General features: G+C 46.7%; 1 protein-coding gene across 1 annotated transcript in view; it reads right to left on the minus strand.

The window, feature by feature from the left end:
• Window positions 1-17,927, minus strand: part of MARCHF10 (membrane associated ring-CH-type finger 10) — a 100,559-nt gene that overhangs the window by 35,230 nt on the left and 47,402 nt on the right. Inside the window, exons 4-5 of the mRNA XM_005905332.2 lie at window positions 16,046-16,217; window positions 661-813 (exon numbers count right to left, since the gene is read on the minus strand). Of these exons, the coding sequence (XP_005905394.1) occupies window positions 661-813; window positions 16,046-16,217 (325 nt within the window). The remainder of the gene's footprint in view (window positions 1-660; window positions 814-16,045; window positions 16,218-17,927) is intronic.

Raw genomic sequence — 17,927 nt, forward strand, 5'->3', positions numbered from 1 at the left:
CTTGACCCCCAAGGGGGCTCCTTAGGACCTACTCCTCCTTTCCTTTGCCACCGCAGGAGAGGACAGCGTGGTTAGCCGAGCAGCATGGCTCGGGCCTTGGGATGAATGCTCAGGACCAAAAGAGGAGGTGTCGGCCAAACCAGTGTTTTGAAATAAAGCCTATATCTGCCTCTATGTTATTTCTTACACGCTAAGATCTTGACACCTTGGATCAGAAGGGAGAAAATCTCTGGGGGAGGTGAGTTGTCTACCATCCACAGACCTCTATCCTGCCCTCCTGGGAGGTAGGTGGGGAATTGCGGCGGGGTGAGACATCCTCAGAGCTGGAAACTGCTTCTCTACCCACCCCCTCCCCCACCCACCCCCATACCTACCACCCACCACCAAAATACCCTCTCCAGAAGCCTAACGGTGGGCATCCACTCAAAACCTTACATGGTCTTGCTTATGGAGTAATGGCAGAGAAAATGAAAACTCTCCCCGCCCTGCCTTTGCCTGCCAGCCTCCCTCAGAGAAGGAAACTGGATCCAATAGTTTGTTTTTAAAACCTTTTAAGTATTTCATTATAAGGTACACTCTCTTCACACAAAAAGCACACGGAATTCACCATGTAATAGTGTAAATCAGTCTCTGAGGTCAGAGATGTATGAGCATCCTCACCTATTCCCCTGAGGGCAGGTACCTTCCCAGGCCGCTGCAGTTTCTGTCTGCTTCTGTCCCCAGACAATCGTGGGCTCTGCGTCTCTGGGCTGACTGTCAGTCTCCCCAGGTTTGGCCTCCTCTTCCTTGATAAAATCTGTGGTGCCTGGGCTGCTGAAAAGTGCAAAATCTTTTCAATAATTTTGTATAGGAAAACATCTTTGTAGAAAGACTGCTCAGAGGGCCTGTGGTGGGGAAGGCGGTTAGGGGAATAAAAAAAAAAAACAACAGGAGGTGAGGGAGAAGCTGGATTTGAAACCTGGCTCTATGATCTTGTAACCACATGGGCTTGGACAGATCACTTCCGGAAGCCTCAGTTTTCCCCACCTGTGACATGGGAATAATAATACCTACTTCACAAGACTGTGATCACCATTCATGAACACCCCCTGACACCTGCCATGTGGATTCTGAAGGGGGTCCTTCCTTTTGCTAAGAAGTTTCTAGCTTCCAGTTCATAGATATTGGGATGGGCCTGCTGGTGAAACCATCGAGAGCCTTTATCTTTGGGACACACAAAGCCCAGCTCCCCATGTCCTCATCCAAACTTGAATCACAGTCTGTTCTGCACCTAGATGTTCATATCCTCAGGTTGCTTATTAGCAACTAATATGGCCTTCCAGAAAGAGTCCAAGCATCTGGGGACCTTTTTTTTTTTTTTGCCTGTGTGTTACCCACCACTGGGTGGGGGGGGGGTTGATACATTCCCAGGAAGACAGTAACTGAAGTGCCAATTCTAATTGAGTTCCTGGTAATATGTTTTTTTTTAAGTCACATTTTGAATTAGGTTGCTAATTGGTATGAATAATCTCAAGTTTCCTCTTCACATGTATTAAGTCTCAGTGCATATGAGCTTGGGAAAAGAGTTTTGTTGTTTTCCACGCATCTCTACAAGTTCTCAAGTTCACAGGCAGTTAGATGGTGAATTTCTAGATGAAATGCTTCCAGGAGAATTTGCCTGGCTCATCTCCTCTTGGACAGTTCAGAACTTTCACAAATAGCCAGCAGCCAAGGGGGAGGGAGGGTAAAGCTGGGAAGGGTCTCTGAGTCGTATGCGCGAGAACAGCCTTCCTTGGCACATGAAGACAACTGGATTTATGTCCCACGGTGTAAGTTGTGGTTATGTGGGTCTTTTAAAATCAGATTGAGGAAAGGAATGGAAGTTCTCCTTGGCTGCCCGTGAAGCCTGGTTTAAAACAATGATTAGCTACAGCTTACTTTCCCTGACAGGCCCTCGTCAGGGAACTTGCTAGAAGGGGGAGCTGCTGGTGGCGTGGGTTCCAGCTGAGGGCACGTCGGTGGAGCCCAGAGAGACTGTGGGCATGATCGGAAAGAGAATTCTCCAGAAAATGAGAATACATTCTTTGGAGGGTGTAGGATGGTGATTAGACAGGATCTCACTAAGTTGGGAGAGAGGAGGGTGAGAGAGAGGGATGGAGGGCTTAACAGTAAGGGATCCTGCCCTCCTACCCCAGGAGCTGCATTCCTCTGGCCCATAGGCTTCTCTCCATCACTTGGGGCCTTATTCCTCTGCAGCTCTCAGAAGTCATCAACTGCCCCCTGCCTAGCACCTGACAGATGGGTGCGGCTGGGCAGGGAAGCAGCAGGATCATTCTTTACTGAAGAGGAAACAGGAGGAGGACCAGGGAAGGGGCAGGCTTGGGGCACAGGCCAAGTCCAGTGGATATTCAGGACCTGGCTCAAAGGTCCTTTTTATGAGGATTTTACTTTGATTTCCAGCCAAATATTCAGATTTCCTTCACACCCCAGGCAGCAGCCCTCCTGCTCCCCCACCCCATCCACACCCCTACGCCCCCTGTCTCCCAGAGGGCCTTTTTCCTCCAGCCTGCACTAGCTTGCTCCAGCCAGCAGGTCCCTGGAGGCCTGTTTCCTGTGTTGGCCAGAACTTTCAGGGTCCTTAGGGCATTTAGTATTTAAATATTCCAAGATTGCCTCAGAATTGTGTCTTTTCTCTCCAACTAGACTGTAAGCTCCTTAAGGATGAGGACCCTGTCTTAGCCAGCCTGTGTGTTTTCTCAAACTCTCTTGCAGGACAAGTAATAATCACTTAGTATGGTTTATAGGGCTTGAGAAGATGCATTCAGCTGAAAACTATGGGTAATTCCAAAAGTAGAACCATTTTTTCCCTTGTGCTGAACACCCAAGATAACAGATTAGTCTGTTTTGTTCAAAAGAGTACTTTCTTCAAAGCATCAGCTCTCTTAAGTGATTTCCAGAATGATTTCCATAACCATGTCTCCTCTAATTGAGTTATCAGCAAACTAAAGTAATAAAACTGAAAAAACTAGAGATTGTTTGACCAGATCTGGCAGTGAAGAAAACACTGCTGGTAATGAAGCCAGATTCTTCTGACTTTGGGCATTTGTATCTCAGTATCTGCAACTGTAAAATGGGAATATTCGCATCCTTTTGAGTTATCGTGAGGTTTAGCAATAATGTAGGTAAATGGTCTAACTCAGTGTCTGGTGCTTATTACCTGCTAAAAATGGTAACTGCTGCTTCTGCCATAAACAGTGATAATAATACTACCAATAATAATTGGAAATCTGAAGTCACTCCCCTGAGAGAACCAAATTTGACCAGAAACGTATTATTATGCAGGCTTTATGGGTTGAGAATAACTTATTCAGCACCCTTTACTCCTGTGTAATTCTTGCTCTCTTCTTTAATCCTATTATAAAATTCAAAAGACAAATAGCAACTCTTTTTATTGTAATTTGTTCAACAAATGCCTTTTCTCTGTAATAATCCAAGGGCTCACAAAGCTGAGTAAGACATTTTGGCCTAAAGATTATAATCTAACTTGGCTGCACCACTGACTTCTTCCCTGTGATATCCTTTAGCTTCTATGGAAGGCAAAGTCTTATGAACTGCTCCTTCTTTTCCATCTGCACCTGCAGTTACAAGTGAAGTGACCTAAGCTGCCAGCAGCGCAGGAGATCCGGGTTCAAGCTGCGGGCTGGGAAGATCCCTGGAGAAGGGACTGGCTACCCACTCCAGTATTCTTGCCTGGAAAGTTCCATGGACAGAGGAGCCTGGCAGGCTACAGTCCATGGGATCACAAAGAGTTGGACAGGCTAGCAGCACACAAAGTGCCTAGTTTGTATGTATCAGCACATGGATTCCAGATCCTAATCACCTTCCTCACATCCAAAGTGAACAAAAGTTCAGGTCATGGGGGCCTTCCTAAGATGATCTTCATGATAGCATGCTACATATACTAATTTTTAGGAAGACTAAATTATACTGACACTAAAAGGTGAAATATAACTTCCTCTCCAGGTAGTAAGACAGAGCCTTTGCCTTACAGAGGATGGAGCAAGTTGTGTTCAGAAGTTTTGTTGCCAGGCAACCTATCACCCTGAAGTTTGTCAGTGAATTTTGGGAAGACTGTGGCTTGCTTTGGGCACCATAAAACCCATTCCTTCTAGTATCTGGGCAAAGGGATGCCTCCAGTAGCAAAGAAATCAAACAGCTGTTTACACAGGAGGCGTCTGCCTCAATTGTCTTGACATTGCTGGGGCACCAATCGTTTGACTGAAGAGTTCTTAATTTGACCAGCAAAAGAAAAAAAAAAAGTAGAAATCTTATATTTATACAAGACCCTGACGACTGGAGATTAGTTCAGGATGGTGGAGAAGAAGGGTGTGCACTCACCTCCTCCTGTGAAAGCACTGAAATCACAACTATTGAACAATCATTGACTGGAAGATGCTGGCACACACACAAAAAAGATACACCACATCCAAAGTCAAAGGAGAAGCCACAGTGAGATGGTAGGAGGGGTGCAGTCATGATAAAATCAAGGCCCAGTCTGGATGGGCGACCCAGACACGGATGAACACTAGTGTCTCAGAAGGTCTCCCACTGTTGTGAAGGTTCTGAGCCCCATGTCAGGCTTTCCAGCCTGGGGATCTAGCAAAGGGACTAGGAATCCCCAGGAAATCTCTCTGTAAAAGTTAGCAGGATCTGATTACAGGACCAGGGGAAACAGAGTCTCCACTCTTGGAGGGCACACACAAAATTTTGTGTACACCAGGACTCAGAGAAGAAGCAGTGTGACCCCACAGGAGACTGAACCATACCCACCTGCTAGTGTTGGAGGGTCTTCTGCAGAGGCATGGGTTGGCAATGGCTCAGCACAGGGACAAAGGCACTGGCCACAGCAGTCATAGGAAGTACCCTTTGGCATGAGCCGTCCTGGAGATCACCATTAGCTCTACCATATAGCGTGCAGATTCCAGGGATGGGTTGCCTCAGATCAAAAAACTAACAGGGAGGGAACACAGACTTACCCATCAGCAGACAAGCAGATTAAAGTTTTACTGAGCACAGCCCTGCCCTCCAGAGCAAGACTGAGTTCTACACACCACCAGTTCCTCATATCAGGAAGCTTGCACAAGCCTCTTAGATAGCCTTGTCTACCAGAAGCAAGAAGAACTATAATCCTGCAGCCTCCAGAATGAAAATCACAGAAATGGAAAGGCAGAAGATTATGTCCCAGATGAAGGAACAAGATAAAACCCCAGAAAAACAATAAAGTGGAGATAGGCAACCTTTCAGAAAAAGAATTCAGAACAATGACAATGAAGATGATCTGGAATCTTGGGAAAAATAATGGAGTCAAATATTGAGAAGATGCAAGAAACATTTAAAAAGACCTGGGAGAACTAAAGAAGAAACAAATAGATGAGCAATGCACTAGAAGGAATCAGTAGCAGGATAACTGAGGGAAAGAAAGAATGGTGGAAGCCAACACTGCAGAACAGAGTAAAGAGAAAATGAAATGAAGACAGCCTAAGAGACCTCTGGGATAACATTAAAAACACCAACATTTTCATTATAGGGGTCCTAGAAGGACAAGAGAGAAAGGATCTGAGAAGATATTTGAAGACATAATAGCTGAAAACTTCACTAACATGAGAAAGGAAATAGAACTTCAGTCAAGTCCAGGAAACTCAGAGAGTCCCAGGCAGGATAAACTGAAGCAGGAACACACTGAAACACATACTAATCAAACTGACAAAAATTAAAGACAAAGATAAGATGTTAAAAGTAACAAGGGAAAATGATAAATAACATACAAGGGTTAACCCAGAAGGTTAACAGCTGATTTCTCAGCAGAAACTCTGTAAGCTAGAAGGGAATGGCATGATATATTTAAAGCCATGAAACAGAAGAAACTACAAGAATACTCTACCCAGTGAGGCACTCATTCAGATTTGATGGAGAAGTCAAAAGCTTTAAAAGTTAACAATTTAGCACCTTCAAGTCAACCTTACAACAAATACTGGAGAAACTTCTCTAGGCAGGAAACACAAGAGAAGGAAAAGACCTACAAAAACAACCCCCCGCCCCACCAAGGCCCCTGACAACTGAGAACCTCGTCCTTTTAGTGGCCCATGTTAATTCCATGCACCTGATCATCCTTTAACTCCTCACATTACTGTATACGCAGACACAGCTCTGGATAGACAAAGTGAAAAAGAAAGGTGGAGAGGGAAATACAATTCCTGAACCTGTACCCCTCCCCCACACTATCTCCACTTTAATGCCCAGTGCCTAGGATTGTGCCTGAGAGATGCCTTTTGAAAAGGTTTTATTGCTTTTTTTGGATCATGGGCAGAATTACAGCTTAACCACAAGAGCCGATGTTGCCCTGGTGGAATAGGCAGCCTTCTGTACAGTCAGAAATAATAGGCCGTGTCTGTCTGCTGGTCTGAGTGTGCTGGGAAATGTGTGTTGTCTCACATCCCCAGAGGAGATCTTAATGAAAGCTTAATTATGGACCATAAATGTGTTTTATTTAGGGACCCAGGAGGTGGGATTTTTTTGATTTGGAGAGATGCAGGGCCTAATAAGTAGTCAGGAAAGAAAACATAAACAGTGACCGAGGCCTTTCATTTGTCCCTCCGCGGTGTGGTCCTGAGCCGGCTCTCACATCCAGCGAGGACATCCCCCACCCGGTCCTGTCCCTGATGCCTCCCTCTCAGGGCCAGCTCTGAGGGCATGGTCACACCTCCAGGACTACTGTCAGACACGGAGGGGCCTGCTGGGTTTCTGGCGGTTATGATCCAAACTGTGCCAGACACAGGCATGAAGAAATCAAATGAGTCTCGAGAGAGAGAGAGAGAGAGAGACTGAGAAAGGAAGGATGGGATTTTATTTGTCGCTCACTCCTTCGAGTGCTAGGAGAAGGCTGAGTGAAGTGGCTGCAGCTGTCTGGTCTTCCTGTGCCCCCGACGCACCACACTGGCCAGCCGTGGTCCCCCCTCTCGTCCACCTGCCCTCCGGAAGCTTGAGGTTCCCCCCCTTCTCTTCGGCTCCACTGTGCTGTGCGCCCCGCCCTGCCGAGGGCCACTTACCACACCAGGTAAATTTTACTGGGCCGTCGGGGGCTGGGCAGGCACAGCACAGGGGTCTCGGTGGGCCTGGGGCTGGAGATGGGGAAGTAGCACAGGGTGGCTGGAGACTCGGGCACGGGGCCCGGGGAGGAAGGAGAGGGGCTCAGGAAGGGGGGAAAGGGGGCTGGAGGGACGTGTGGTGGGGTGACCTGGCCCGCCGCTGGGGAGGCGGGTGGCAGTAGTGGCAGGAGGAGGCAGCAGTAATTGGTACTGGGCTGCGGGACAGGGGAGAAAGCAAAGACGGAGCAGTAAGGGGAATATTCAACACAGAACAGTGGGTGCTCACTGCTGTCACCTGCACGAAAGAAAAAGAGCGGTCAGGAGGTAACACTTGCCCGGGGGAAAGGACATTCAAAAGGCTGAGAATGAATCAAAACTCAAAAATCGTTCTTGAGGGGTGGATGGCATCTCCGAGTGCCCGGCTCCTGCCCGGGAGGCGCCTGGCTCGGGTCTCAGAGTCGCTGAAGAGTTAAGCAGGGCAGTGATATCACCATCACTCCCCTTCCCCGCCAGTGGTCTCCGGCGTCCTCGACAGATGCAGGAAAGTTCTTCCCCACTAAGTTCCCATGTGGAAGCTCACGGGCCCTTCTCCTCTCCCACAGCCAGTCTAATTAGCTGTTCTGGCCGCAACATATGGTGGTCCACGGGGTCTCACTTAGGTAAGCCTCTCTCCCCTGATCTTCCAGCTGCCCACCCCGGTTGGGAGGTTGTGGTCATGCCCTAATCTGGCCTTTCTGTTGCAGAGGGGAGGCTTGGGGGAAAAGAGAAAGGAACAGAGAGATCCTGGTGGGCTCACGGGCAGGGAGAGGGAGCAAGCAGGAAGAAGCAGGTGGACAGGAGGGAGGGGTCCAGGTGAAGTTAATGATTTGTTTGCTAACCTCACACTCAATCTGCCATCCTTGCTGGAGGCAGAATATGGGCGTCTGATGGAGTCACGATTCAGAGAGACCCCCCTCAGGCAGGACATATCTCTCTGCTCTGGTGCTCACCAAGCTGGGTCACCTTGGACTGACAGTTTACCGCCTCAGAACCTGTTTCCTTGCCTGCAAAATGAGAGAGGTGTTCTCTCTAGCCCTGTTCCTGCCAGGGTGGTCCTGAGACCACAGCAGTGTGGCTGTCACCTGGCAGCTGCCTAGAAATGCAGACTTCCTGCTCACTCAAACCTACCGAATCATAACCAGCAGTTTATTGAGGTTCCCAGGTATTTCTGGAGAATTTTAAAGTTTGAGAAGCAAGGCAATGAGACAGTGGCCCAACGTATGATGAGAATCACCTATAGAGCTTGTTAAAAAACCAGCTTTGTGGCCCCTTCATTGGAGAGACAGGCTCTGAGTCAGGACAGGCCTCAGGTGTGTGTGCTTTATTAAGGACCTCCCTGGCGATTCTTAGCAACAGAGGAGTTCGGGAAATGCTGCGGTTGAACTTGGTTCCAGAGCTAAGACGCCATTGTTGGAGCCATTACCTATAATGGAGGGCTCTAATCCTTAAGTTCTTGAAAGTGCTATAGGAGCTTACCCACCCATTTTCAAAGGCCTCTCGGCTCCCAGAGTGGCTCCTACTTCTTGGAACCTTTCTCTGTAGTTGTCTTTCCCTTCCTTCCTCAACTGTTCTTGCACCATCTCTCTTATTACTCCGTCCACTCTCTCAGGGAAGACACTCTTGTGGTTTCAGCCACCTCTTACTCACTGCCGGCCCTTGGCTTCTTCCTGGTGGCCGGGAGTCCTCTGCTGAGCAGCAGACCTGGGTAAGCAGGTGCTTCCTGGCATCTCCTGGCCTGACTAGGATGTTCCTGAAGACAGCAGCCACAGAATAAGCCTTGCCTTCTCCTTGATTTCTCAGCCTTGGCAAAGGCAGCTGCTGTTGGCCTAGTTTTCTGGGCCAGAAACCAAGATCTCTTGGATTCCTCCTTTTTCCTTTTCCCCATTCCTGACCCTCACCAAATTCTGCCAGGTTTACCTCCTTAAACATCCCTCTGGCCCAGACCCTCTCCCTCTGCTTTTGCTCCAGGTCAAGCCCTTTTCAGGTCTCTCTGGGGCCACTGCAGTTGTGGGTAGTCTGGTCTTTTGGCTTCTGTCTGCCTTCACCCTCCTTGCCAACCCCCTTCCCTGGTCACGGTCAGCTGCTAACAATGCTGATCTGGTAGAGCCCTTTCCCTGTTCAGCCCGCTGCTCCAGCACCTCCAGCATGACACTCAGGGCCCTCTGGAGCCGGGTCCTTGCTTACCTGGAGGGCATCAACTTTACACTTCCTAACTTGTAGCCTGATCCTGACCCAGAGCTTCTCATACTCAACCTGTGCACACAAATCTCCCAGAGAGCCTGTTACATGCGGGTTCTGAGTCAGTAAGGCAGGGCTGGGGTTCTCGCATTTTTAACAAGTTCTCAGGTGATGCCCCTGTTCCTTGTCTGGAGATACTGTGAGCCCCTAGACTCATTGTAGTTTCTCCATGTCTGTCTGTCTGTCCTCTCTCTCTCCCCTCCCTCATCCTCTCTTCCACACCTTTGTGTCTTCAGCACCTCTGCTGGGTGCACCTTTCCTGCTTTAATCTCCTGTGCTCATTCGCTCAGTCCTGTCTGCCTCTGCGACCTCATGGACTGTAGGTCGCCAGGTTCCTCTGTCTATGGAATTTTCCAGGCAAGAATACTGGAGTGGGTTTCCCTTTCCTTCTCCAGGGGATCTTCCTGACCCAGGGATTGAACCTGTGTCTCCTGCACTGGCAGGCGGGTTCTTTACCCCTAGCCACCTGGGAAGCCACCTTCCTCCTCTACTGCTAAGTCGCTTCAGTCATGTCCGACTCTGTGCAACCCTATAGATGGCAGCCCACCAGGCTCTGCCGTCCCTGGGATTCTCCAGGCAAGAACACTGGAGTGGGTTGCCATTGCCTTCTCCATTGTGTGAAAGTGAAAAGTGAAAGTGAAGTCGCTCAGTCGAGTCCGACTCGTAACGACCCCATGGACTGCAGCCCACCAGGCTCCTCCGTCCATGGGATTTTCTAGGCAAGAGTACTGGAGTGACTTGCCATTGCCTTCTCCACCTTCCTCCTCTGGCCCTGGCTAAATCCCCTCCTTCAGGAATTTTTGCCCCACAGGCCCCTCCCTACACATCCTTAGAACTTACCTTGGCCAGGGTGTCTTGGTGTCCCACCCTCCCACTAGGCTGGGAGCCCCTGGAAGGCAGGTCCTGTGTGTTTGAGTCTTGTATCCCCAGTATCTATGTGCTGCCTGGCAGATAAGCAGGCAGTAAGTGAATAGTGAAGTGCTGAATGAATGCATGATGGGCAGGAAAACCAAGGCCCCTTGTGCCATGTGCTCTGAGATGGTGGGGGAGAGTTGAATGTGTTGCTAATATCCCATAGGTCCTGGAGGTATAGATGGATGACTTTATTGATAATCAAAGAGTGAAACATTTTAAATGATCAAGTTATGACCTGTCACATCTCAAACTAAAATATCTTTGGTTGAGCTATTCTTTTACAGAGATGCTAACCTGGGAGTGGCCTATGGTGTTGGGAGCAGGCTTCATAAGTAGAGGGGGTCTTTGGGATTAACCTTTACCTAACCTTTACCTAAAGCCCAGTCTATACCCAGGATTTTACTCCTCACGTCTACCTTGTGGTGTTGGTAACAACTCCATTTTACTGATGAGAAAACTGAGATTGAAGAAGTTGCCAGTTTATATTTATAGGGTGAAGTAGACCAGAAATCTGAACCAGGACTTCAAATTCCGGGCTCTGTGATACCTGCGCCCCTCATTTAGGAGCATTACCATACATGGACTGAGAATTCGGATTCAGTCTATAAATATAGGAGCATTTGCTTATGTCAGTTGTTTTCTAACTTGGGCAGACAGCTTGGAAAGTTGTTGGACGCCGCTGGACTTGCCTGGAAACCCATTCATCTTGGCCTCTCAGGGAATCTTCAACAGAACTGACTTGCCAGGTAAGTTATGAAGATTTGGGATTTGCCCTCAAATTTCTCTTCCTGGCTGCTCTTCAAGTGAATATTTCCCAATCCAACAGAGACCACAGTTGTCTTAGAGGTGTACCTTTTAAAATATGAGTTTGCTGCTTTTTCTTAGTTTTAGTCTCCATCATAAGCCCACTCTTAGGCTGACTAGGTCTTGCTACTCCTACAAATCTGTATCTGGTAATGACTAACACTGAACTCAATAAGAAGTGAGGAGAATATCAGAACATTTGGCTCTGTTTTAAAGGGCAAGATTTTGGAAGCAGGCTCACCGGACTCCATCCAGATCACTTTTCCTGGCACATAACGAGAGGGACTGTGCCGGGGCCGGGTGAGAGGAGAGGGCAGAAGAGGGCTTTTACTTCCTATGAGCCTGGCACTGGGGGTCAGGAGCGTCTTAGGACTCTGGGTGTCAGACCCCCACAGCACAATGGCCTTTGGATGGCTCTACATGTCCTGGAAAGGAGAGGCGGCTCCTGTCCAAGACGGGGCTGGGAGGTTTTCTGGGAACAGGCAGGAGTCCAGGAGCCGGTGGCCCCTACAGCTCCGTGCACTCAATGGGCCTGCTGTCTGCTCTGCTTCCCACTGGTTCATACAGGTCGATGGAAGGACTCAGATCCTGGGTACAGACTGGGTCTTTGGTAAAGGTTAATCCCCACGCCTCCTCCCCCTGCTTCTGAAAGAAGAATATGTTAACTGGGCCAGGCTTATTTCTCACTCCGCATCCATGTTCACCTTGATTGTGAAATAGGATTTCTGAATCGATTGCATGTCAGACCCAGCTGAGTCTTGACTTGCCGCCTGAGTTTTTCATGTCTTTTTGGAGGGAAAGCAAATCTCTGGCTTGGTGAATGCTTTCTGATTGTTCATCTTTTTCCATTTGGTGTTATGCTTTGAAAATTCAGGGTGTAGTAAAAGTGTCTGTGCCTGTGTTTGTGTTAGGTGTTTAAAAGTACAACTCTGATTTTTGGTAAGGGAAAGAAGACTGAGGAGGAGGGAGGAGTTAACATAAAGACAAAACAAAATTTCTAGTCCATTCTCCTTACTGAATAAAGCTCTTGTGTGCAGGATACCTTAGTGAAGTGAAAGTGAAAGTCACTCAGTCGTGTTTGACTCTTTGTGACCCCATGGACTATACAGTCCATGGAATTCTCCAGGCCAGAATACTGGAATGGGTAACCTTTCCCTTCTCCAAGGGAGCTTCCCAACCCAGAGATCGAACCCAGGTCTCCCACATTGCAGGCAGATTCTTTACCAGCTGAGCCACAAGGGAAGCCCAAGAATACTGAAATGGGTAGCCCATCCCTTCTCCAGCAGATCTTCCCGACCCAGGAATCAAACCGGGGTCTCCTGCATTGCAGGCAGATTCTTTACCAACTGAGCTATCATGTATGAGCTATAGTGCTGGAGGCTGTTCTAATGGTTGAGAATGTTTTATCACTGAATCCTCCCAGCTATGCTAGCAGGTAGGATCTGTTCTGACTCCCAGGCTCTGCCATTTTACAGATGAGGAAACTGAGGCACAGAGAAGTTACTTCTCAAAGGGACACAGCAAATGAGAAACAGGGCCCAGATGCTAATCCAAGCATTTTGTTGCTAAAGCACTTGCCCACAACTGCATGGAGATAGGGGACAAGGCGAATCATAAGCCAACTCATTTAGAAACAGTTCCATGGAATATATGAATTAATTTAAAATGCACGAATTCCTCCTAACAGAGTGTGAAGTACAATGAAAATCTGAGACCTTCTTGGTTATAAATCTATTAGTAGCGGGTACCAGTGGTTCCTCTCTTGTAAATAGCTGTTTTAGGGGTTCCAGATGATAATTCACATATAAGGATTATAACGGAATGTCACTACATAGGTTTGCATGTAAGTCAAGCCACATTCCCCAGCTGAATTATTTTATCCAGGAAAAGTATGGCATAACACAGTATGGAATGTTAGCCTATTGAGCAAAGGAATTCCACTGTCTTAATGGAATTAGTTTTGCGTAGAACTCAGGTCTGACATGGCAAGTTTTGGTAACTCACTGCAATCTTTGGGTGGCCCCCAAAATGCTTTAGAAACTTATTTCCCCACAGAGGTGAAGGAAAGCAGGAGCTTGTGAATTTACCCACTGAATTGGATGGCTGTGTCCTAGATACTTTAGGTCCCCACGCCTCTCTTTCTACTATAGCAGGGTATTTATCAGAATGTTCTGAGTTCTCACCACCACTGGACTCAACTTTGCCTGAATAAACTCAGCTTAAGTTATTGCCTTGTCCATGGGCTCTCATTTCCCTGGACTGATAAGGGAATTCTGTGGGTGAGACTACACATGTAAAATGAGTGGATCCCAACACACCAAGACCCTACCTTTAGTTTACCTGATTAACCCCATTTGCTATAGTAACTAACATCAATCAGCAGGGTTTTTATGCTCTCTGGATGGCTGGGCCACAGTGGTCCTGTGGTTGCATAGAGCTCGGTCCATGGTTGCATAGAGCTCGGACACAGCCTAGAGCTATAATGTGATAATAAAGCTGGTGTTTTAAAATTTATTTATTGTATTATTATTTTTAAGCTGGTGGATTTTCTTTTTTTAATCAAGGTGGTTTTTAAAGGCTTTTACTCCAAGTGTTGCTTGCTTAGTCACTCATAGTGTCCAGCTCTTTGCGACCCTTGGGACTGTAGTCCTCCAGGCTCCTCTCTCTGTGGGACTTCTCAGGTAAGAATACTGGATTGGGTTGCCCTTTGTTTCTCCAGGGGATCTTCTGACCCAAGGATCGAACCCATGTCTCCTCCATGGCAGGCAGATTCTCTACCTGCTGAGCCATTGGGGAAGTAACATCTCTTATTTGGTGAAATAATTATCCTTCTGCCAACTTGGCTCTCTTGTCTATACCTTGGTGCTTTCCAGTCTAGTAATTCCTCAAATTTGAGGTTTTATAGAATGGAAAGTGAGTTAATTTTCCTTTCCTGTAAGTGTAGTAAGTTCCATATGGAGTTCGCTCAGTTGGAAGAACATCTGTGTTAATCAAACAAACCAAACGTGGAATGGGCCTGAACTGTCCATTTGAATGATTTATCTCTGCAAAGGACAAAACACAGCATGCAAATGGCTACCCGGTTTTAGCAAGAAGGCTAAAAATTATAACGAGTGACTACAGTTCCATTATTTAAATTCAATTTTTAAAAAGATATCCTCAGTTCGATCCATGACAGCATGTATTTGAGATATTTGAGGAGTGATCTTATCTGCCCTATTTCCTTCTTAAACAGTTGAATTAAAAACCTAATTCCTACTAAAACACTTCAAAATGAGCAGCTGTTAACTAGGAAGAAACATGAGGTCACTTCTAAGCATGAGATAGGTTTTCCATTCTCAGAGAAGGAAATGTGGGCAAATTTTAATGATGGAGCCTAAGACAGTCATAGGCAAGAAGAACATCAGTGAGCATGTGACCGAACTTCTTCCACACACTTACATTACAATGGAGAAGCCTGCTCACACGTCTGTTTTCAGCCAATGGAAAGGTAGGAAAGATGCTCTGGGTTATACAGCATCAACCAATATCTGTGGTTACAGCACCAGGAGCGGTAATAGTGCCCAGTGATGCTGGCGGGTCTCGTGGTTACAGCACCAGGAGCGGTAATAGTGCCCAGTGATGCTGGCGGGTCTCGTGGTTACAGCACCAGGAGCGGTAATAGTGCCCACTGATGCTGGCGGGTCGCTCCCCATCACCCTCAGCCAGAACGAGAATTTTTGCTTGCCCCAGGCGGTGGTGAATCCAGAGGAGCTGGTGAAGAGACTCTTAATTGGGTGGGGTGTTAAGCCATGTTTATCCTCCCTTCACCCGTTCATTGTACCTTTTGCTTTAAAAGCACCAAAGGTAAAAGAAAATTTGGCCAATTAACTAGGAAAAGGAGTTGGGGCTTTGCCTGAAAGGATATCATTTCAGAAGTCAATTTTTTTCTCCACCTTCATTAAAGCTATGAAATATGCCTAGTTAATCTGAGAGTCGCCATTGTCTAAAAATGCATCCAGACTTAACTGGATGGATGGTTGCAGAACAGGAGCTATTTAGGATTAGGAAATCGTTGTGCTTTTAAACAAATTGCATGCTATTTACGAATTCTTGGGCAGTTAATCTGGATCGCTTCCATTCCATTGCAAGCAGAAGATGGGCCTTTTTGCCTGGCTATCCCAACTTCCACATCAGTTCCTCAGAGGAATCAAGTTTGTCCTACAGATGTTGGCTCTAATGGAGATGAGCCTGAGGGACTCTAAACTTCCGGCTGCATTTATCCCCTCTCTGGATACTATTAAGTCGCTCCTGCCTGAAGCAGAGGACGGGCCTTTGCTTCAAAGGCAGCTAAAGAGTGAATTATTTACCAAGTTGCACAAAGGGGAGGATTTATCAAGGCCCCCCTTGTTTCCCCCCAGAGAGGACAACCACAGAACTAGAAGACTTTATTACTCTCTTTCTCGGCAGTAAATTATGCCATTCAGATGCATTTGAAAGCTTCCCTTCATGCTCTGGATTGAGTCATAAAACTTGATACCTGGGGCCAAATGTCTTTATCCTCCTAGAAGGATGACGAAGGTGAAAGGGCAGCCATTCTAAGCCAGTGCCACACAAAGGCAGTGAGTGGGCAGAATGCGTGGGCAGTGGAGACCCTTACTCTGCCTACTTCACACCTCTTCAACCTGATGTTCTCCAAAATGAATCTGATCACTAGCGGAAGATCATCAAACCCTCCAAAACCTGAATGAGCCACATGAAAAACACTGGTCTGTCATCAGACCACCTATCTGATTGTTGTCCTTGGTGTGATGCTAGGCTTAAAAAAGCTTGTGAATTTCAAAACAAAACAGAAAACCGTCACTCACCTTTTAGATTTTGTGAATTTCGATAAACCCGCCACTCACCTTTTAGATTTTGTGAATTTCAATAAACCTGCCACTCACCTGGAGGGGGTTTGCTGGGGCCCGCTTTCTCTAATTTCTTGGGAGTCATGGTACTCTTATGTTTCTGCTTGACTGAGGTTTGGTCAATTGCCGGAAGTCTAGAATCGGTCTTACAAGCAGAACTTGTGGCAGATAATCTTGGTTCGGCTTGAGCATCCTCATCAGCAGAACTCTACCGAAAATGAAAGGTCAGATCTGAGTATCAGTGATCAATAGGTCCTCTTTGCTGGGCAGAGGAAAAAGAGACAAGCCAAATGCAGCAACCTCTCAGCAGAGACATCGGAGTGTCCTGCCTGCTCAATGTGCCCTTTTCGCCAGTCAGATTTTCATGGACTGGGTGTAGCAATTTAGAAATAATAGCAAAGTTAATGAGTCTATTTGGTATGACATTATGAAAAGAATGAATTCCTGACCCTTAAGTAATTGGATGACCAATAAACAGCTCATGTTAAAAGCTGCATATGAAAGCATCCATGCATTTAAACTTCTTGATATTTGTTATTTGAACTACTCCAGCGCGGGTGAGGAAGAACCATTCCTTATGTTAATCATATAGTTGACAATGAAAAGGAAATTTAGAGACGAGTGTTGGGACTGAATAAATGAGACCTCAGTTTAATACTCTCAATTATCGGGTGCAACATAAGATAGATTAATCTTTTAAGAAAGACCCTACTTGTCAGTCTTCTGTAAAGAAGTCAGTATAAATCTATGCACGGACAAATCATGACTCACGTGGTGTCAGAATATCTTAACACAGCCTTACAGATGCAATGAAATCTGCCTGCAGTGCAGGAGACCTGAGTTTGATCTCTGGGTTGGGAAGATCCCCTGGAGAAGGGAATGGCTACCCACACCAGTATTCTTGCCTGAGAATTCCATGGACAGAGGAGCCTGGTGGGCTGTAGTCCAAGGGGTGGCAAAAGAATTGGACACAACTGAGCAATTATCATACTTGGCCACACTTAGAGTGAAAAAAAATACATAATTAGGAGAAACTTGGTCTTGAAGGTGATTTAAGTCCTGCCTTACGGTCTTAGGTCCTGGTGTTCATATGATTTGATAGGTGATATGCTCCATGGCAAATAAAACCAAAGGATTGCCTCCCCTCCTCCCAGGGAAAGGGTCACTAAATACTCCTGCATTGCACAACGGTCTGTACTGGCAAGTCCTCTGAAAATGTATTCCTCTGTCGACACAGAGTGCTAAATTAATACCCCCATGCCTCTCCAGTGGTGGCAATTTGTATTGATCTTGCTCCCTGTTCTCGCTGACAGTTGTGGCATTTTCATTTCAAGCCACCTGACTCAGGAAAATACTCTGAATAGCTTTGAATTATTGGGTGCAACGTAAGACAAACTCAGCTCTCAAAAAAGTCCCCTACCTGTCAGTCTTCTACAGGGAAGTCAGTACAAATCTACAGGTGGACAGATCATTCTTCTCTGGATTATAAATCATGTTTGGTAACTTAGAGCCTGGCGACAGCCTTCCAACAAATAATTATTGTTTCTCTCTGCATTTTCAGAAAACAGACCACCCTCAGATAAAGGGACGAGAAGAAGGAAAGGACATAATGAGTTGCTTGTTCTCCCTTTTCCCTTGTGAATCTGGAATTTAATAGAAATCCTTGATAATGATTCTGAAATGTCAAAGATGAAACATGAGGTCATTTCTGGGCATGAGATACGCTTCCCATTCTCAGAGAAGGAAATGTGGGCAAATTTTAATGATAGTGCCTAAGACGGTCATAGGCAAGAAGAACATCAGTGAGCATGTGACCAAACTTCCACACACTTACATTAGTGAATGGAGAAGCCTGCTCACACATCTATTTTCAGCCAATGGAAAGGTAGGAAAGATGCTCTGGGCTAAGACGACCAGT

The sequence above is a fragment of the Bos mutus genome, chromosome 19 (assembly GCF_027580195.1).
Source record: "Bos mutus isolate GX-2022 chromosome 19, NWIPB_WYAK_1.1, whole genome shotgun sequence".
Lineage (NCBI taxonomy): Eukaryota > Metazoa > Chordata > Mammalia > Artiodactyla > Bovidae > Bos > Bos mutus.